Genomic DNA, 21,680 nt, shown 5'->3' on the forward strand with positions numbered 1-21,680 from the left:
AATCACCTGAGTTGAAAATCACTCCTCTATTCATTATTGTAAGAATGTCAAACTTGTGCAGCCTCTCTGGAGAGCGATTTGGCAAGAAGGATCAACAAAAAATGTTGGAGTTTCCCAGTGGCCCTGGGCTCTCCCTTCTCATTCAACACTTTCTTCCTAGTGATACCATTCACACGTATGGCTTTAGTCATCCTCCGTCCATCCACCCGTCCATCCATCCCATCTGACTAAGCACCCGCTATGTGGCACATGTTCTTCTGGGTTCCGGGGCCACATCACTGATATGGTTGGACATCCAGGGTGACAGCTGCGTCCTTGGCACCTCACTTTGGATGTCTACAGGCACCTCACACTCATCTTCCCCCTCAAACCTGGTCCTCCTGCGGCATTCCTTACTCTGGATTTTAGTGAAGGAACCACATCTGTACTTTTAACACAAGCCAGAAACCTGGAGATCTGTAACCCCCTTTCTCTCCATCACTTCCCTTCTAGCCACATCTAACTCCATCACTGAGGCCTGTTGATTCATCTCTTAAATGCCCCTGGAATCTTCTCTCTTGCTCCATCCCCTCCATTGCCACAGTGAGGGCCACCATCGTGTCTTGTGACAGCCTCCTAACTGCTCTCCCGGGGTTCTGTGCTGGCCACCTTCCTGTACATTTTTCACTCGTGGCCAAGATGACTGTCTCCAAATCCATCAGTTCCTTACTTAAAACCTTTCATGGGCTTCTCTCTGCTCTCAGGTTAAAGCAGAGCTTCTTACCAGGGCTCTGCAAGCCCCCGGCCCCACCATGAGAATGCCCTCCCCTCCCCTCTTTGGCAAATAACTCCTATGCGTCCTGCAGGTGCCCTGCCGTCCCTGACCAGGTCAGAGCCCTGCACTTCTCCTTCAAAGCAACTGTCACGATTAAAGTTTTACATGTGAGTGATTTTTCACTTAATGCTCCTATTCCTCCCTGAGACCATAAGATCTACAAGCTCAGGGATAGTGCCTGTTAGCTCCCCAATATTTTATTATGAAAGATTTCAAATGTACAGCGAAGAGGGAGGAATTTTACAGCCAACATCCATATACCCCATGACCTGGATTCTACCTGTTTCTGACCCCATTATATCTCCATCCTACACTGTGCCTGGTATCTAGGAGGCCTGCGATAAATCTTTGTTGAATGGAAGTGGTTCATATCCTTCCACATCTAGGATGATAAAGATAAGATGAACAGGTATGTGTGAATAATATTTATGTCAGCCTCATCTATTAAGCGTGAAAAACTGGAAACAACTTAAATGCCCATGATAGAGGACTGGCTAAATAAATTATGGTACATCCTACAGAATGGGATTCCTTGCCATCAGTGACAGCGATGATGTAGGTCTGTGTGTGTTGACATGGAAGGGTGTTCCTGATGTACTGTTAGGAACGAAACTAAAGGAAATTGGGTATCATATGACATTATTCTTTTGTAAAGTTAAAAAATCAATACATGTATATAGGTAGTGCCTATTTTATGCCAGGTACTATTCTAAGCACTTTACAGATATCAATGCATTTTAATCCTCACAATCCTAAGGGGTGAGAATTCCCTATTATCCCCATTTTACAGGTAAAGAAACAGGCAAAGAGAGGGGAAGTAACTTGCCTAGAATCACACAGCTCTTTCCATGGGAAAATGCCTTGGAAGTTACACACAAAATATGATGGTAGTGACAATACCAAACGCTAACGTGGATGTGAAGCAACAGGAACTCTCATTCATTGTTGGTGGGAACGCAAAACAGCCACTTTGGAAAAGAGTTTTGTGGTTTTCTTAAAAACTAAATGTACTCTAGGGACTTCCCTGGTGGCGTAGTGGTTAAGAATCCACCTGCCAATGCAAGGGACACGGGTTCAAGCCCTGGTCTGGGAAGATCCCACATGCCGCGAAGCAACTAAGCCCGCGCGCCACAACTACTGAGCCTGTGCTCTAGAGCCCGTGAGCCACAACTACTGAGCCCATGTGCTACAACTACTGAAGCCTGTGCGCCTAGAGCCCATGCAAAGCAACAAGAGAAGCCACTGCAATGAGAAGCCCGTGCACCGCAAGGAAGAGTAGCGCCTGCTCACGGCAACTAGAGAAAGCCTGCGCACAGCAATGAAGACCCAACACAGCCAAAAATAAATAAAATTAAATTAATGAATTAAAAAAAACCCTAAATGTACTCTAACCACACGATTCAGCAACCGCGCCCTTGGTATTTACTCAAAGGAATTGAAAACATGTCCACACAAAACCCTGCACATGGACGTTTATGGCAGCTTTATTCATAACTGCCCAAACTTGGAAGCCACCAGGATATCCTTCAGTGGGTGAATGGATAATGGACTATTATTTGGCACTTAAAAAAAAAAAAGAGCTATCAAGCCATGAAAAGACTTGGAGGAAACGAAAATGCATATTACTAAATAAAAGAAACTAATCTGAAAAGTTGTATGATTCCAACTACATGATATCCCGGAAAAGGCAAAAACTATGGTGACGGTAAAAAGATCTGTGGTTGCCAGGGGCTGGGGGGCGCGGGGAGGGAGCACAGAGGATTTTCAGGCAGTGAAACTATTCTTTTTTTTTTTTTGGATAAGTTTCTTTTATTTGGAATAAAAATGTCCAGTTTTGAAAAGAAAAGTTTTCCAAAAAACATAAGTCCTCAAACCACAAGTTTCCCCATGACGAGGTGAATTCCTGAACACTGCAGAGGGATTCCTGGAGATGTTGATTACTTAAGACACTAATAGGAAGGCACTGAGGAACAGCAGGGCCAGGCTTCAGTCAGACAGACGTGCGCTGCCGTGGAGGAATTGCATAGGCTGGCTTTGAAGTTGGCTTCTCCTTTGCTTCTTTTTATTTTGTTATACTTGTAGCTTTACTTTCCTCAATTTCTAGAATATCAGATATTCTGGTTTATGGGTAATTATCATTTGGCTTTATTCCCATGTCCCTGATCTGTAACTTCACCCACCCCACTTCCCCTCTATGGACTCCACGGTGGCTTTTAATGAATTCTCTGTACTTTCTGTTACTATGTAGTTATAGAGTGACCTGAGAAGTGAAACTCATAAATCGGGTTGACCTAATACCAGGGCTTTGTGCACAGAATCCACCCATCTGCTCAGAGATGGCCTGATCTGAACCACATCCCCCACCGTGCTCCCTGGCTTCTGCTTATGGCAGTAGATTTGGCGTCGAAGGCACCTTCAGGACTGGTCCATCTTCCCGGTGGAGCATCGTGACTTACAGGGCCTCTGGGTCCTCTCCGGGGTTGGCCTCATTATTGGGGGACCTGCTGGTTGCAGGACTTAATGAAGCTCAGGTTGTTGATGTCTCATCGCAGAAAGAATTCAGTGAGAGCCAAAGTGATAGGTAAGACGTGGATTTATTTAGAGAGAAACACACTCCACAGACAGAGCGTGGGCCGTCTCAGAAGGCGAGAAAGGCCAGGGCAGTGAAACGATTCTGTATGACATTATAATGGTGGATACGTGTCATCACACGTTTGTCCAAGCCCAAACCCATAGGATGGGCAACACCAAGAGTGAACCCTACACAGCACTGTAAATCAACTACACTCCAATAAAATTCAAATTAAAAAAAGAGTGAACCCTAATGTAAACCATGGACTCTGGGGGATTATGACGCATCAATGTAGGTTCATCAGTTCTAACAACTGCACCTCTCTGGTGCTGATGTTGATAATGGGGGAGGCTGTGTATGAGGGGGGACAGGGGCTACCTGGGAAATCTCTGTATCATCCTCTCAATTTTGCCATGAACATAAAACTGCTCTAAAGAAGTCTCTACTATATATATGTATATATATGCTCACTTCTGAGAGAGAAGATTTAGCATAATTTCGATTTTTCCTTTTGCCTCTGTTGCGTCTCATTTTTCTCCAGTAATCACGTCTCACTTGTGTACTTTTTTCCAGGAACACTGCTTCTCAAGTGGTGAAGCAAAGTGAAGTCTGGAGAAGGGAACACTTGGCCACATACCTAAGAAGGCTCCCTCAACAGATGTCCCATCGTGATCAGATCCAGCGCAATATTTCAGTCATGCAACTAACTATGTGAGAAAAGAGTTGCAATCACCTTTGTCGGAGCTGGAGAACTGGATCCCCACCTCGTGGAGGAGATGCTCCGTTTCCTCCAGCCAGGACAGTGACAGGCGCAAGATGTCCAGCGCCACCTTCTGGAGCCCTGAGACAGGTGGGCTCACCTGCAGGTGCTGCAGGAGGTCGACCTCCTTCTTCAGGTCACTGCTACAGCAAGACATTTTCATGCACGCCTGGAAAGAGATGAGGTCGTGAGGAGCCCGGGCACCATCGCCAGAAATAGCACCTGACGGTTGTGACCCGCGAAGAGCAGTGTTCCTGACGTGCCCGTGAAGCAGGCAGCGCCGTATGTTGGCCGCCCTGTGACGGTCCAGTTCTACTTGCGTTTTTTGGGGGGGCGGAAGGAAGGAGGCAGCTTTTATTTCATGTGCACTCTAATTTGGACCCTGGATGGTCAAAGAGACCCTTTGTTTAGGTGTAGGCACTTCCAAAGCCAAATTGCCAAGGACGATTTGGCTGAAACGAGAACCAAATCTGGCTACAGAATTCTTGCTGAGATCAACACACAAGCTGGTCATAAAGTGCGGTTTCCTGATTTGAAAGAGTGCTGACAAGCCAGCATTTGCACAGACTTCCCAAATAGTAGCTGCGTGTTTCCAGAGAAAGCAGAAGCAGCTGCCTGATGTGATAAGCTGGACCCCTGCGTGGGGGCCACGAAGTGGGGGCTCTGCCAGACCCTCTGGTCGCATCTCCTCCAAAGTCAAAGGCAACAAGGCTAAGAGCAGCCTTCCGCTGCTGGGACAGAAAAGAAAACTGCAAATAAAGAGCAGAACGTTTCTTTGGTTTCTCTGGAAATAACACGGGGCTGTTTTTTTCCCTGGGGTCTGGGGCCTCCCAAAGGCAATACTTGGAGTGTGTCGGGCAGCTTCTCCTTGGTCACACCAAGTTCACCTGGGAGGCATTTCTGGAGGTCCTTTGTTTTCTGATCCCAAACAGATTTCTCCAACAAGAGAAAAGGTGGACTAAAAGCAGAGCTGGACAATTTCCTGAACAAGGAGCACAAAAACGAGACATACGGGACATCTGAGAAATGGAGAAGGGGGCACCTGGCAACTGTCTAAGGATGTCTTCAGCTTCACGATGTTCTCTGTCATTTCCTCCTGTTTGCAGCTGCTGAGCTGGGTCTCCTTCTGCAGGGTCCACTTTTTCTGCCGAAAGTTGATATTGTCCTCTGTGACCCTGGTGATCTTCTCTATTAACTGGTGAGAAAAAGAAAAAAAAAAGATTTAAAATGCAGGGTGGGGCTTCCCTGGTGGCGCAGTGGTTGGTAGTCCGCCTGCCAATGCAGGGGACACGGGTTTGCGCCCCGGTCCGGGAAGATCCCACATGCCGCGGAGCAACGGGGCCCGTGAGCCGTGGCCGCTGAGCCTGCGCGTCCGGAGCCTGTGCTCCGCAACGGGAGACGCCACGATAGTGAGAGGCCCGCGCACCGCGATGAAGAGTGGCCTCTGCTCGCCGCAGCTGGAGAGAGCCCTCGCACAGAAACGAAGACCCAACACGGCCAAAAATAAATAAATAAATAAATAAATTAAAATGCAGGGTGGCTCTGGGGGGAGGGGACCTGGAGGGCTTCAGCTTAAGCTCAGAGGAGAGAGGTCCTGGCGTGTTTTGTTGATGGCTCTGGAGGGTGGATGTCGGCTCTGTCACCAGGGCATGTTTCCCAGGATCAGAGATGGTTTTTAAGAGCCAAAGGCCTGTCATGTGGTCACGAGTGTGTTCTAGATTCTTCTGCATTCTGGGAGTGACTCATCACGCTGAGCCTGATGCTGTGGGCCCCTAAAAAGGAGGTTCTCCAAGAGAAGCTCGTGGGGTGATCTTTTGACCCGCGCGCTGACACCCAGGGTTGGAGAGGATAAACGGAAGAATAATAAGGCAATCGTTACAGCCAGAGGCCCACCCTCACTGCCATATGCCTCTTCAGAAGGAACGAGCGAGCGAGGACGCACCGTCCATGCTGAGGCTGCCCCTTTCCTCGCGGGACTAACGGAGGTTAACCGTGCGGGTCTGGAGACCAGACACGGTCCTGGGTGGTTTAATTGGATTTTCACAGAAACACTGCAAGGGAGTTTAACTGGCTTTTACTTTAAAAGCCAGGAAGTCCCAGAAAATCCTAACAAATCTTTACGGTGTAGCAACAGCGTGAAGAATATGTGCCACCCACAAAAGCCAGGAACATGTGCTCCCAGTGTCTGGAGCCCCGGGTCCCTGAAGGAGAAAGTGGGGAAGAGACACGAACCTGCTGATCGGAGACGGGTTTGTCCTGGAACGGTTTCACGCGTCCGTACGTGGCCTTGATGACCTGACTTCTGAAAAGCTCCAGCTGCAGCACAAAGAAAGGGAAGGGGGATGAGGTGAGTGGTGCAGCTGCAGCTGCAAGGCTGGGGGAGGCGCCTCCGTCGCTGGGTCTGGGAGAAATCGGTGAGAAGGCTCTGCACACCTTTAGCGGTCATTATGGGTAATTAACACCTTCACCTCTCACCGGAAGGGGCAGTGCCCACACAAGAGAGGGGGACCGCAGGCTCTAATGACTTTTCAGGTGTGCCCGCCTAACCTAGCCGACGCACATGGTTAGCACACACACGTCTCGGGCTCTCGGAAAATTATCCAGTGGGAAGTCCAGGGCCAGGAGCGCTCTTCCGTGATTGCTACGTTGGCAGCAGGCTGTGAGATAAATATTGAGGCTGTCAGCCCGAGCAACTCGTGTAATCAGCAAGGGTGCCTGGGGAGAGAAGGAGTTGCTGCCTGCTGCCGTTCTGTGCCTTAGACCTTGTGTCCTGAAGACGACGTCTCCTGTATTCCTCTCCAGGTCCCCGGAGCCTGGTGCAGCGCTTGGCACACAGCAGGCACTCAATAAATGTTCATCGAATGCTTATAACAGAAACAACTGTCAGGTCAGATGTTCAAAGTCCTCTATTTCAGTTCAGCCAGTTTTTACTGAGTGCCTCCCTGGTGCTGGTGTCTTCATATTACGGATGATGAAACAACACAGTTAAATTAAATCAGGGCTTCGAGAATGACGAGTTCAAGATGCCCCAGGCTCATGAGACCTGAACGGCAAAGAAGCCCAAGTTTCTCTGGAAATTTACCAACACGATGGCTCTTGGCCTGGGTTTTTGGCTCACTGGCCAAATGTGGTCATGAAAGGCTCTATAACAGAGCCCTGAAGGACCATAAGGGCCACTGAATCAATGAGAACGTCCACAGGTCCCAAGACACAGGAGTCTGCTGCACACCAGGGAGCTCTGGGAAGCCAAGCAGAGGAATTGTGACTCTCCTAAGGACACCTCTGCAGTCATCCTGCCAGAAGCCAGCCGGGTGATTGGAGGGACTCTGGGTCGTCTGCTGGTTTCATGGCCAAGGGAGGGTCCTAGCTCACCCAAGGAAGAGGTTATGTAGAGAGGGCCCTGTGGACGATGGCCCGCATTACCACCAGAGGCGCCCTACGGGACTGCTTGGCGGGGGGGTGGGGGTAGGGAGGGACAGGTCCTGCTGGACGATGGCCTGAGTCCTGTGGTCACTGGCCTGGGGAAGGGCAGGACCTCAGGCCGGGAGCGGGCTGTGGAGACAAGGGGGTGAAGCAGGAAAGCCCAGGCAGCGCAGAGAAGCCTCGTTCGTCCTCTCTCTCTCTCGAGTCTAGACCTGGAGGAATCTCAGTGTCTCTGAGGGTCTTCCTGGATGACCCCTGGTCAGAGCCATGACCAGGCCCTCGGCAAGTGGCGCAGATCAGGCCCTCAAAGCGGGTATGCGCTGTGGGTGCAGAGTGCCAGCAAGGTGAGGGGTAGCCCAGGTGCACAGAGGGAAGCCCAGGCTGGCGGGCTCTCTGCCTTGCTGAGGGGTCGGCACCCTGAAGGAGAAAGGACAGCGGGGGTGATGGTGTGGAAATTGGTTGAAGAGGCTTTAAAACCCGCCTGAGGGTCAGCATCGTCATTTAACTTGTGGGTGCCTCTGAAGGTCAGCGCGTGGGACAAATTCCGGTCACACTGATGGTTCAGGCTTGGATGCTACCAAGCGGAAGGGCTTTGGGAGCTGGGCTGGGTGGGATGGAGGGCTCCTTTAAGGATTGTGGCTCTTAACCTTTTTTGGTGGTTTACAGATCCTTCTGAGAATCCAGTGAGTGACGAGGTGGACTCATTCTCCCAGAAAAAGAAAAGCACAAACACATACACGCAAAACGTTCCTGGTCCCCCTGGAGCCGTGGCTGCCAGGAGAGGATGCCTTGTGGAGGGGTCCAAGATGGGCTGCCCTCGGTGGGCCGTGTTCTGGAGGGCCAGTGCCCCATCTTGGGTTCTCGTTTGCTCTCCCTTAGCCTCTGGTGAAGGCTCATTTGCATGTTCTGGCCCTCATGTCTGTGCCACGTGTAAGAGGAAGGGCCACTGGGCCATCTTGGGTCAGAGCCCTGGGAAATGGCCCTCTCCCCACCCTGCCCATCTCCATCTGGCATAAGCCGTGGTATTCTGGGTTTTAATTTATTAAGAAAAGTGGCAGGACTTCCCTGGCGCTCCAGTGGTTAGGACTCCGTGCTTCCACTGCAGGGGGCACGGGTTCCATCCCTGGTCGGGGAACTAAAATCCTGCAAGCCACGCAGTTTGGCCAAACAAAACAAAACAAAACAAACAAACAAAAAGAAATGCTGCATTTCCCTGGGGACACTGACTGTAGCATCTGTTTGGGGGCCCAGAGGAAGAAAGATCGCTGTAAACGTCAGGACAAAAAATGTGAAGGAGAAAGTGCTAGAAACACCCCTGGGCTCAAGAGCTCAAACCCTTCTCAAGAGGGAAGTGCACAGCTGGTTCACGGGGGCGGGGGTTGAGCTGGGACCGGCTGCTTGGTCGGGGTCCCAGGCAACAGCAGACACTGGAGTGGGCAGCTTCCCAGAAGGAAAAGCCTCTTTAGTGACGTCCACTGGGGATGCGGAAACCGCACAAAGCCCTGCCCTGAGATAAGCGGGTGAGCTGAACCAGGCCGTCTTCCTCCTCTCTCATCCCTGCCGGCCGCTTGGGGGCGGGATTCCGTGGAGGGCACGGGCCCGTGAAGGGGCTCTGCAGCGCGCCTACCTGACCTACTGCCCTTTCCAAATTGGCTTTAATGAGGTTTTCTCTGCTCCCCATTTCTTGCAGCTGAAGCAATTTCCTTCTGGAATCCTCCTGAAGCTTCTCTTCAACCTGAAAGGATGATGAAAGCGTGGGCTTTGCTGCTAATGTGACCATCATGCCCTCTGGGGAAACTCTTCTGGGGGGGCTAATGGCAGTGGGGGAGTCCCTGAGGGGTAGGGACAGCTGCAGCCCAGTGGCAGGGGTCACAGGCACGCACGGGGTGGAGGCAAACTCACAGGGAGTCGCCCCCTACGGGAGGGGGCCGAGCTCTGCACCCTGGGCTCAACTATGTTCTGCCGCAGATTCCAATCCCAGCTCGTCCCTAACAAGCCGCACGACCCTGGGAAAGTTATTTCACTGCTCCGTGACTCGGTGGCCTCATCTGTCAAATGGGGATGATGATACCAGTACCACTGCACAGAGTTATTGTGGGGATTCAATGTTTGGAATAGTGCTTAAGGGCTCTGTGAGTGTGTTAAGTACTGTTGTAACCTATGAAAGGTGGACGGGAATGTCCGCCGCACAGCCTCGTTCTAATAACTCGTGATGGGTACTTGGAAATGTTATTATTGGGATTATTATCATAACTATTTGTCGTTACCACTTTGAGCACACTCACTGGTGGAAACCTCTCTGCAGGCTTGCTAAAGCAATGTCTATTAAGAATTGCAGCCTGCAAAGGAAGGCGTTTAAAAGTGGAGAAGCTGGCCTACTCTTCCCCCCTTGCCTGGGTAACAGTCAACGCGCGGTAGGCTTGGGAATGCTCCACGCTACCCTTTGCTGGCCAGTGTAGGCCTCGCAGCTGCTCAGTTCTTGGACTCACCTGCTGAGCCCTGGGTTCTGGCACTAACAGGAAATGAGGCAAACTCTCGTAAATAAATGGAAAGATTTTGTGCTGAAACCAATTCACAGGCTGTTTATTACGGATCTGAAGAGGGGGATCACAGGGATGTAATAAAAGGCCCAGAAAAGCCCTTAAGAGCTTTCTTCTGAGTCGTGTGGTGCAGTGGAAGAGCCTCTACCCAGCTCCGTTACCTTGGAAAAGTCATCTAACCTCTCTGGGCCTTAGTTTTCTCCCAGGTCTAAACACGCTCTGACTTCTATTTCAGCAGCCTTTTTCATATGCTGCAAAAGCCAGGTCCAACCTTGGACTCTGCCCTTATCTGTGTTCTCCATGAACGGCCCCCATTCCCATCCCCAAGCCTCAGAGTCACCTTCAGCGGCCGCCCTGCTCCCTCTCTCACACTCGGTGGTCTCACGCCTGTCCTCCAATCCCTCTCACATGCAAGCCGGCCTGTGACAACTGGCCTCCTCGCCTCTAGTTTAGTTTCTTCCAGTGCAATCTTAACGGTACTGTGAGAGTTACCCAGCTGTAAGGCAGCTCTGTCCAACAGAACTTTCTGCAACGATACAGGTACTCTGAGCGAGGCTGTGCTGTCTGATACGGCAGCCACCAGCCACATCTGCGTATCGAGCACTCGAAATGTGGCTGGTGTGACGGAGGAGCTGAATTTAAAATTTTATTTAATTTTGATTAATTTCAGTGTAAACAGTAGCATGTGGCTGTTTGCTACGCCAGGGTAACTGAAGTCGGATGAACCCGGAGTCAGACAAAACCGACTGTGCAGTTGGGTTAGTTCCTTTACTAGTAACTAGTAGCCTTGATTTTCTTATCTGTAAAATGGGGAGGATGATTTCTAGGTCACAGCGCTGCTGTGAAGATGAAGAGATGAAATGTTCGGGGTAATGCCTAGTACATGAGAAATTGTAACTATCATTTTCACCCTTATTACTGTCCACAAATGTCATTGCATCAGTCCCTTGTTCAGAAGCCTTAGTAGCTCCCCACTGCCTATGGGGTACAGAGCCCAAGCACCTGAACGAAGGCACAACACCAAGCCAGGGACTTCAAGAAGCCCCTACGAACTCTGGACGAGGTAAACAAAAATGAATCCACACCTAGATAAACCAAAAAAAAACTTCTGGAAATCAAGGGAAAAGACAATCTTCAAAGTAACCGGAGAAAAAGACAGATTATGCAAAGGTACAACAGTTAGGCTTACAGATGACTTCTAACTGGAGATAATAGGAGCCACGAGACAATAGTGACATATCTAATGCTACCTCTAATGTGCTGAAAGAAAAGAACCGCCATTGTAGAATTCAACACGCTGTCAAATGTGTTTTAAGAATGAAGGTTAAATATCTAATGCTACCTCTAATGTGCTGAAAGAAAAGAACCGCCATTGTAGAATTCAACACGCTGTCAAATGTGTTTTAAGAATGAAGGTTAAATATACATCTCCAGACAGACACACAGGCACATCTGAGGATTTGTCATCAGCAGAGCCACAGTGAGGGAAAACACTAAAGGGTATTCTTCAGACACAAGAAAAGTGAACCCAGGTGGATGATCAGAGAGGCAGAAAAAGACAAGCAACAGTAAGGGTAATGTGTGGATATGATACTGACTATAGAAAAACACTAATAATGTCTTTTGGGGTTTTAACTATCAAGAGGAGTTTAGAAAATGACAGCAATGGCTTATAAATCTGGAGGAGGTAAGTGAAGTTAAGGTGTTTGAAACTCATTGCACTGTCAAGGAGAAGGGCGTAATTATCAACTACTATTGCCTCTTGGTAAGTTAAGAATGTGTATTGTAGTCTTTAGGATGACTACTAAGAGAATAGTAGAAGAGTGAAAAACTTAATTAGCGTGTGAGTCAAGGATGAATGCTATTGTCTTACTATTACTAAAAGAATAGTAGGGCTTCCCTGGTGGCGCAGTGGTTGAGAGCCCGCCTGCTGATGCAGGGGACAAGAGTTCGTGCCCCGGTCCGGGAGGATCCCACATGCCGCGGAGCGGCTGGGCCCGTGAGCCATGGCCGCTGAGCCTGCGCGTCTGGAGCCTGTGCTCCGCAACGGGAGAGGCCGCAACAGTGAGAGGCCCGCGTACCACACACACACAAAAAAAAAAAAAAAAAATAAAAAATAAAAGAATAGTAAAAAAGTGAAATATTTCCAAGCTAATAGAGGGGGAAAGTGGAATGAGAGAAATGAGAGAAAACCATCCACTCAGAAGGAGGCAAGAAAGGAGAGAAAAAGGAATGTAGTGCAGATGGTACAACTGGTACTGAGCATTGAGGTAGATTTAAACCCCAGCACATGAGTAATTACATAATATAAATGGACTAAAAGTCAAAGATTGTCAAAACTGGATTTTGTAAAAATGATACACTATTTGGAAGGCATATGTCTAAAACTTAAGACAAAAATTGACAGAGAAAGTATGAAAAAGATATGCTATGAAAACTCTAACCAACAGAAAGCCAGTGACGAAGCTAAATGACAAAGAAGACGTTAAGGGAGAAACACTACTAGAGATGAAAGGGGACATTTCACGATGATCAAAAGTTTTGTTCTACAGGAAGTATTAGGATTCTAAATTTATATGCACCTAGTAACACAGCCTCAAAATATATAAAGCAAAAATCGTTAATAGTAAAAGAAGAAACACACAAATTACAAACATGTTGAGATTTTTAAAAACATTCTCAATGACTGATGGAACAAAAAGACAAAAAAAATCAATATGAGAATTTAAAGTTGGAACAACATCATTGGCAAACTTGATTGAATGGATCAATTCTTTCTTAGATAATTTCACAATTAAGATTTGAAGGCAGTCTAGGGTAGTGGTTACACACAGGGGCTTTGGAGTCAGGCAGTCCTGGATTCAAGTTCTGCCACAACTGCTTTATGCAAGTGAACTTGGTTAACTTCCTTCACCTCTGTGAGCCTCAGTTTTCCCGACTGTAAAGTGGGGTTAACACCAGTATAGACCGCATGGGGTCATTGTGAGGATGAACAGAGATGATGCAGGTGGAGTGCTTGCCCCAGAGTGGTTGCCAGGCCGACCTGTCCCCGCCATACCTTGCTCTTTTCCCGTAGCGTCTTAGAGATCAGGCTCTGCTCGGTACAGCTCCTTTTCAGCTCCTCCCTGAGCTTCTTCATTTCTTTCTCCATGTCATGGATTTGCTGAAAAGAGTTCCAACAACAGGGAAGTCAACTTCATAACTCATTTCATCCGGTTCATTAAGGCAGAAACCTAGTCTGGGATTTGCTTAATTCCTTCCCTTGGGGGCCAATTCTACATCTTTAAGGCAAAGTAGAATTTCTTTCAATGGATGCAATGAAAGTGCTGGGTGAGGGAAAATTTGAGTTTCTTTTGAAGATTAGCATGGATCCTGGATTAAACAGTACAAGATACCTATCCACTCATTAGAATCTCTTTCCTTGGGGTATATTTTTGAGTTCAATCTAAATAAGGGCTGTTTGGAATACACAATGGGCACAGTTTGGAAGAAAAGAACAATGAAATTTTTCTTTTTTCTCATTTGAGGCAGAGAAGTGTGCTCCTGACTTAGAGAAGAGCACACGTCTCCTGCCCCTGTCCCAGGCACCGTCCTTCCCAACGGATGGAAAACGTATGCCTGGTGATGTGCACGAGGGTTCGGTTGGTACAGGGGGTGAACATTTACACTTAGTGGTCATCTTTTCATTGTATTAATTTTTATGTTCACCTTCCATACAAGGCCAGTGATACATTTGCTTTTTATTTTGTTTTTATGAATTGGTGTAAAATTGAATGTATTTAAGTAAAAATACTTAAAGAAGAGTTGTGTTAATAACAGTGCTCAGGGCTGTGATGAAACTTGTGACAGTGGATCATGAAAGTCTAGGCATCACAAGTCCAGGGGTAGGGACCACAGTGAATTTCTAGCAGCATATGGTGGCCACCTCCCTTCCCTTTACCCAGGGGAAACCTGATGAGGGGCCTTGAGCCAACTGCCCAGAAAATCTGGGGAGAGTATGTTTTCCATGGTCTTTTCACCCATCTCTTTGAGGCTAGCAAATCAAAGAATTATGAGACTACATTAACAGACAAACACCCGGAAAGCCCCAGAGCTTGTGCTAGCTAATGGGCCACGGAACCCCTCCAAAACCCTGAAGGTCACAATCTAGGCTTTCAGTGGACACCTAGGGGTGAGGAGGTTCAACGCACGGTTTTGCAGAGCTTTAACTCTTTCTCCTGGGCTTCCCAGTGCTCATTCTGGGCATCTTCCTTCTGTAACTCTTCTTTCAGCACTGAGCACTGTGGAGAAAAAGGACAAGGCCACGGGGGCTTGGCTGGGGGTCCCAAGTCCCTGTGTTCACGCCCAGGAGTGTTTCCTGCTGTATAACCCCATCACACCTCTGAATTCTGAGACGCGAGACCATTTGTGTGATGGGAGCTCGGGATCCTGCAGTCGTTCCCAGTTCACCCCTCTCATGAGTTCTGAGAAATAGAGCGTCTAAATTCCTCTTCAAAAAACCAGCAAACTTCACCGCAGGGGAAATGCAGCATTGTAGAGTCTGGGTACTTAGGGTGCAGGAATTGGGATGTTTTCACTCTGTGACCGGTGAGGGTGGAGGGGGCGGATCCAGTGAGCTCGGGTCCCTCTTAGGGCTTTTGTGCAGGTTGCATCTCAAAGACACAACTGCCCCGACTGGTGTGGAGGGGTAAACGGAGCCGTCTTTCCCGAGGGTGGCTCGGCAACAGGCATTAGGGGCATAAGGATGGATGTGCGCCTTCTATTGACCCAGCAATGCCCACTTGAGGACTGTACCTTAAGGACAACGGCTGGAGAAAGAAGTAAATCTGTAGTTTCAAGGATGCTCTTCACAGAATTGTCAGTAACAGTGGAAGAAAAAAAAAAAAAAAAAAGAGGAAACAACCCAAGTGTTGTTTATAACAGCAGACCACTTTATAACACTGGGTACATCCAGGAGAAAGTATGTAGCTTTTAAGACCAATGATAAGAGCGTTGATTTATTAGCACGGGAAAATAGTAAGTATTTAAAAATTTAAAAAATGTGCATTGTATAAATTCACTATAAAATGATTGATTGATTTCTAGGCAATATATAGAAACAAGACTGGAAGAACATACATGAAAATATTAACACTGATTTCTCAAGGTAGCATTTCCTCTCCTCTCTTTTTATTTTTTCTTTTCAATGTCATCTACTTATTTTTCTAAAATTAACACACATGATGTATGTCATTAAAAAAAAAAGGCATCTCAAATGTTCACGAGAGCAGTACCCTTGGTGGTGACGAGCCCTTGTGCTATTGGCCGGCACAGGCTAGAGGAGAAGGGACCTCATTCCAAGGTCAATGAGGAAGGGGAAACGGGGACATAAATCATCCAAATGCACTTCTGGAGGCAGAAGAGCCAAGCAGGTGCTGTCTTTGCGTATTCCCTCTACTTAGCATCAGCTCTGCATCCCCTTCCCGTCCCCAACACACACACACACACACACACACACACACACACACACACACACACACCCACATAAAACAGCTATAGCACATGTCTGGGAAGACACTCTGCTTGGAAGAAACGAATGCAGAGGGCTTGGCCAGGCAGCTGACCCAGGGCAGAGGCAGAGAAGCACAACTAAAACCAGCCTCCCACTTCTCAGAAAACGATTTTGTCATCCCCATTTCACAGATGGGGAAATGGAGGCCAAATAAGTTACAATCAAAGAAAGCTCTGGGATTGGACTCTGGTCTGTCTGATCCCAAAACTCATGCAGTGCCTTTCACCAGCTCCAAACTGGGTGTGGTACTACGTACCAGGTATTACTTATTGTGCCTTTTCCTTGGAACCTCAAGATCTGTTCTCACCCCACCCCCATGCAGACCTAGCTATCGGGTAGCCGCTGGGAATCTCTGAGTTGCCACCTGAGATGAAAGCTTTGAGGTTTTACCTTGACTCACAGAAACAGACACATCATACAAATACTGAGAAATCTTACCCTATAGAGCCAGGATTCTGAAGTTAGCATTGAAGGCAAGATTTGCAAATAGTCAAAGTTACATGTAAAAATCTCTTTGCTTGCCTACCACGTTCATTTTCCATAGAGAAATTCTACACACTAAAGTCTAAGGAAGAAATGAGAGTCTGCGTGTTTGCACCTGGATCTTCAAACATTCTTCTTTGAAGGCAATTATGAGAACCAGTGGTGCTGGGACCATGATGCAGCCGTGTGGTCATCCTTGCTCACAGAGAGATCGTATTCTGTTTAATATTAAACTTTGCAATGGCAGTATATGCTAATAAGTGTGTTTGTTGCTGGGAGTAAACAAACTAATTTATAATAGGGGTTAGAAAATGTTTGCTGGATTTGAATATATATTATGCTTATTCTCAGCCACATACACGCTGTACTTTGAAAAGCTGCAGAGAAGTTGACCACCTGCCCAGCAGCTACCCTCCCTGTGCCCCTGGGCACTGGCCTCATCTCACCACCGTGTGTCATGTGACTCCACTGTGTCTGCTTTTCGCAGCTACAATTTGCTGATGACCCGACACTCACTCTGGAGCTGAGGGCTTGGAGCTGGTGATCCTTTTCTTTGTTCTCACTCTTTAGTTGATTCACCTCCTGTTTTAGTTGTTGAACTTGATCATCCTTTACTAACACATCTCTTTGCAAAGATGACACCATCTCTGTAAAAAAACCAAACCAAAACAAAACAAAAAACTCATGGAGGTCAAAGAGGCAGGAAGGATTACTGGCAACACCATGGCTGTCAGGCAACGTTCGGACAAGACCTTCCAAGCCCGGGCCACCACCGGTGCCCGCCTAGAACTGGGGATGCTTTTTCCAAGGGTCCCAGAGCAGGAACGGGAATGAGAGCAAAGTCCACGGAACATGGTTTGAGGCTTCAGTGAGAATGAGGGGCAGTCAGCACCAGCGAGAGGAGAAGGCTTTGGGGGCCCCTTGTGGGCACAGGCCAGGTGAAGCCAGGAGGAGAGGCCACACCATGGGCCTGGGGAACAAAGCCGCAGCACAGGGAAGGTCCAGGAATTCTTCCCCAGAGGCCAGGAGACGGGCTTGTGGCAGAGGGCACTGCTGGACACTATTGATGGGGTGGTTGGTTGGACCCCTCTCTACCACTTGTTAGCTTGGTGGTCTTGGACAAGCTCTTTCACCTCCCACTGTCTGTCCCGCACAGAGTTATTGTAAGGGTCAAATGAGACGGTATGTGTCCCAAGAACACAAAGTGGCTGAATTATGTTGGTTACAGGGCGCCTATTATTCTTCTCGGCAGCCAGCTTCCAAAATGGCCCCAACGATCCCTGCCGCCTAGGATTCATGCCCTGTGCAGCCCCTCCCACCCCGAATAGGGCTGACATGGGTAACCAATATGATACTGTGGAAATGACGGAATGTCTCCTCCCAGGCTGGGTCATAAAAGACACTGTGGCCTCCTCTTCGCTCTCTCTTGAATCACTCACTCTGGGGGAAGCCAACTGCCGTGTTGTGAGGACACTCAAGCAGCCCTAGAGGGAAGCATGTGTGCTGAGGGACTAAGGCCTCCAGCCAAAAGCCACACGAGCAGCCATTCTGAAGGGGGATCCCCCGGCTCCCCCCGAGGCTTTAGATGACATGACTGATGCCCCCGCCGACATCTTGACTGCAACTCATGAGAACTCAAAGTCACCCCCCCCTCAAATTCCTGAACTACAGAAACTGGGTGAGATAATAAATATTGGTTGAGGTTTTATCCATTACATTTTGGGGTAACTTGCTATGCAGCAATAGATAACTACTCTATTACTGTAGTATCATTTTTTTTTAACATCTTTATTGGAGTATAATTGCTTTACAAGGGTGTGTTACTTTCTGCTTTATAACAAAGTGAATCAGTTATGCATATACATATATCCCCATCTCTTCCCTCTTGCATTGTAGTATCATTTTGAATAAAAGTGGGAAGAAGGGTGCATAAATGCAGTGGTATTGGGTTATCTCATACGGTTCTTTTCTTGGAAGAACATTAGGCCCAGTTTCATTGGTAGGTGTCAATCAAGAATGTATATGAAATAAAGAACAAAATGCTCCAGAATTTCATTTTAAAAATGAGCTTTGCCTCCAGGACATGGTTAAGTTACTTGGAAATCCCTCTGGGGCTTGCCACACTTTGAGTGGGTCCAGTCATCTGAAGCGTTATCCCAACCCAGGTCTGTCCCGACTCCCTGACTGGAGAAAGTGGGATCTGAGACAGGCTTGATGCTTGGATGAGGTTTGACTGGCTGCCGTACGGGAGGAAGGTGAGGACCAGCGAGTTCATCCTTAACATTCCTGGTGCCCAGAACAGCACCTAGCCTGGGGGAGGTGCTCAGAAAATATCTGAGGACATCCCAAGTTAGGGTGGAGCATAAGCAGAGACCTGGGGGCAGCAGGGGGTGGGGGGGTGATTAAGTTGCAGAGTGAGGCAGAAGAAAAGCCAGATTCATAGAGATGGTGATTCACGTGCGACTCAGCGCTGTGCCTGGCTTTTACAGCTGTGGGTATGTTTCCTGCCACGCGCTGGCTGCTTTAAGAGTGATGTGCCCCTCCGAGGCTCACTGCCTCCTCCCTGTCACCTGCTTCTCTCCCTCCCCTCGTATGTGAGTGGTCCCATCCTCTTCAGGTCTCTAGACATGTTAGTTTCTGCTTAAAAAACTCCACTGGATTAAAAACTCCACTGGATTCCCAACACCCTTAGAATAAAAACCCAGACCTCCCGACCCTGCCCAGCCCCACAATCCCTTGCGCACTCCATGCAGCGTCACTTGCCCTTGGTTTGTCCTTGCCCACCGGAAACAGGTCCGCTCTAAAAGAAGGACGTAGCCGTTGAGGATACAACCTAAACTGGTTAGAATCAGCTAAGTCCAAGGGGGAGTAAGGTTCGACTTCCAGTGGAACTCGAGCCTCATTACAGGCTCTTTGTAATACATTAACGAAATGACACACCCACCAGCACTAGGACAGTTCCGAGGCTGACCACAAAGGTCAAAAAGTGGGTGGTGGGGCTTCCCTGGTGGCGCAGTGGTTGAGAGTCCGCCTGCAGATGCAGGGGACACGGGTTCGTGCCCCGGTCCTGGAAGATCCCACATGCCGCGGAGCGGCTGGGCCTGTGAGCCATGGCCGCTGAGCCTGCGCATCCGGAGCCTGTGCTCCGCAACGGGACAGGCCACAAAAAAAAAAAAAAAAAAAAAAAATGTGGGCGGTGGCCCAATTCCTGGAAATCCCTGCCCCTTCCCTAAAATATTAGAGTTCTCATAATCCTCCCACTCATTACCCTATGAAATAACCCAGCCCATAGAAACTAACCGCCCCACATTTGGGGGCCTCTAGCCTTCTGAGATGGCCCACGCTCTGTCTGTGGAGTGCTTCTCTCTAAATAAATCCACTTCTTACTTTGTCTCTCACTGAATTCTTTCTGCCATGAGACATAAAGAACCTGAGCTTTATTAAGTCCCGAAACCAGATGTGAGATCTCGATTAAAAGATAGTGGGTTCTGACTGGGTTCGAGTCCCAGCCCACGGGTTCAAGCCCCACCTGAGTTCCATGGTTGCACACCCACTAAGCTGTTCTCCCTTGGCCTCCCCCCTTGAAGCACTGGCCACCACGACACACAGTTTATTTTCTCCACAGCACCGCTGCTCTCTGAAGTGGGCTTGTTTATTCATCCGCTTACTTTTATTGTCTGTCACCCCCTCCCAAGTCTGTGAGTACAGGAATCTGACTGTCTTGCTTGGCTCTCCCTCCCCAGAGCCTGGAACGGGGCCTGATACCTAGTAGGTGCTCAATAAACATGTTGAAGGAATGAAAGAATCCAGGGAATCAAAGCTCAGCCACAGCTGTGTGTTGGCTGCCCCTCTCCCCACCCAAGCCCTTTGTCAGGGAACCACCTCTGCTAAAATTAGAAAATGTTTTCACTTGGGCCCAAGTGCACTCGGCTGAAATGGCTGAGACAAAGGGTGCCTTAAAAGAGTGACCCCATTTTGTCCACGCTCTGCTTGGTACTCAGGCTGGTTTGTGGAACCACCCAAGCCACAAGGCGACCTGTGTTCTCCCTGGTGGGGCCAGTGTTCAGGAGACCTTGTAGCCAAGAGATAACGTTCTCTCAAATATTTATCAGGCCCTGCCCTCGGGACTGGGTGGCAAGAAACCTCCACTGGGGGAGAACTCTGATCCCTGAGGCTGCACCCAGGTCACGGGCACAGGTGTGGTGGTTGACTGGTGATGTCTGCAGGGGGAGGGCAGAAGCCCTGGGGCCCGAAGGCAGAAGGGCCTCACCTGATGTGATGGCGGTCTCCCTCCTTAAGTTCTCGGCCTCGTTCTTCAGGGATGTGATTTCTAAGTTTCTCTCAGACAGGGTCTGGCACAGCACCTGGCTGTAGCCTTGCTGTAGGGCACTGATCTGTGGAAGGAGGCAACACACGGTCAGAGGGGGCCAGCCAGGCCTGCAGGACATGCTGGTACTTCTCCAGCGTTGGGCAAAGAGTCGGGTTGATCTTGGGTCGGGGTGTCGGGGAAACCAAGCTTTTCAGTTGTAACTAGTGGAAGGGGCGGGAGGGGGCCTGTTCCTTCAGTGACCACCGTGTCATAGGTCATCGAGACGCGAACCTTATCTCCGTGGCCACCCGGGGGCTCAGGTGCCGCTGTCTTCCTTTGACCTGGGGATTGTCAACCGTAAATAGACCAGCTGTTGGTACCAGATCAACCAGCACTGACGGGGTGCACAGCAAAGTTCAAGAGGCGGGAGCAGGTTATAAAATGAACGCCCTCTGATGATAACAGTGGACAGTTTATACCTCACAGAACACGCCAGCGTTTACAAAGCCCATTCACACATGCTACCCTGATACTCCTCACAGCGTTGCTGAAGGCTGATGTTCCCATTAATGTTCCCATTTCGCAAGGGAGCAGGTTGAGACTCAGAGAGGCGAGGTCCCTTGCGCGGGATCACGCGCTGGTCAGAGGGGGAGTGTGATTCAAACCCAGTCTTTAGTTGCCTGGTTCCTCCTTCCCAGGTGGCTCTAGGAATGAGCATGAGAAGTCGGAGGCTGTAAAGTGTGGCATGGACTCGGGAGCCAGACTGTGGCCTTCAAGTCCTGTCTCTGCCACTTACGGGCTTTGTGAACACAAGGAGGACACCATATTCTGTTTCCTTTCTTTCAGTCTGTACATGGGGTGATGGTAGTCCCAACCTGATAGGATTGTTAGAAGTATTTTAATAAGTTAGCATGTGTACGAGTGCTCAGATCATGCCTGGCACACGGCGCAGGGGGATGAGCCGGGACAGTCCTCTCCTCTGACTACCCACGGGGTGTTTTAGCTTCTGCTTCCCTCGTCTGGCTCTGGGGAAGGTGGTTGGTAACCTTTATGTGTGCATCTGTAAGCCTTGCCAGGCTCACTTAAACACCAGTGTGGTTGTTATTAAGAGGAAATACAGGACCACAGGCCGGCTCTATCTAAGGCTGCTGGGAGCACCCTCTAAGTCCATGGCTCAGAGCCCCCTCGAGGGCGGGCCCCCCTCCAGGGGTCTAGGTCTACACGCGGG

At 48.9% G+C, this 21,680-nt stretch overlaps 1 protein-coding gene across 1 annotated transcript in view; it reads right to left on the reverse strand.

Moving 5' to 3' along the window:
* Positions 1-21,680, reverse strand: part of FHAD1 (forkhead associated phosphopeptide binding domain 1) — a 137,768-nt gene that overhangs the window by 53,124 nt on the left and 62,964 nt on the right. Inside the window, exons 7-14 of the mRNA XM_033433247.2 lie at positions 20,414-20,537; positions 16,660-16,790; positions 14,300-14,389; positions 13,168-13,272; positions 9,197-9,304; positions 6,379-6,462; positions 5,189-5,341; positions 4,120-4,315 (exon numbers count right to left, since the gene is read on the reverse strand). Coding sequence (XP_033289138.2) covers positions 4,120-4,315; positions 5,189-5,341; positions 6,379-6,462; positions 9,197-9,304; positions 13,168-13,272; positions 14,300-14,389; positions 16,660-16,790; positions 20,414-20,537 — 991 coding nt within the window. The remainder of the gene's footprint in view (positions 1-4,119; positions 4,316-5,188; positions 5,342-6,378; positions 6,463-9,196; positions 9,305-13,167; positions 13,273-14,299; positions 14,390-16,659; positions 16,791-20,413; positions 20,538-21,680) is intronic.

This window comes from Orcinus orca, chromosome 1 (assembly GCF_937001465.1).
Source record: "Orcinus orca chromosome 1, mOrcOrc1.1, whole genome shotgun sequence".
Lineage (NCBI taxonomy): Eukaryota > Metazoa > Chordata > Mammalia > Artiodactyla > Delphinidae > Orcinus > Orcinus orca.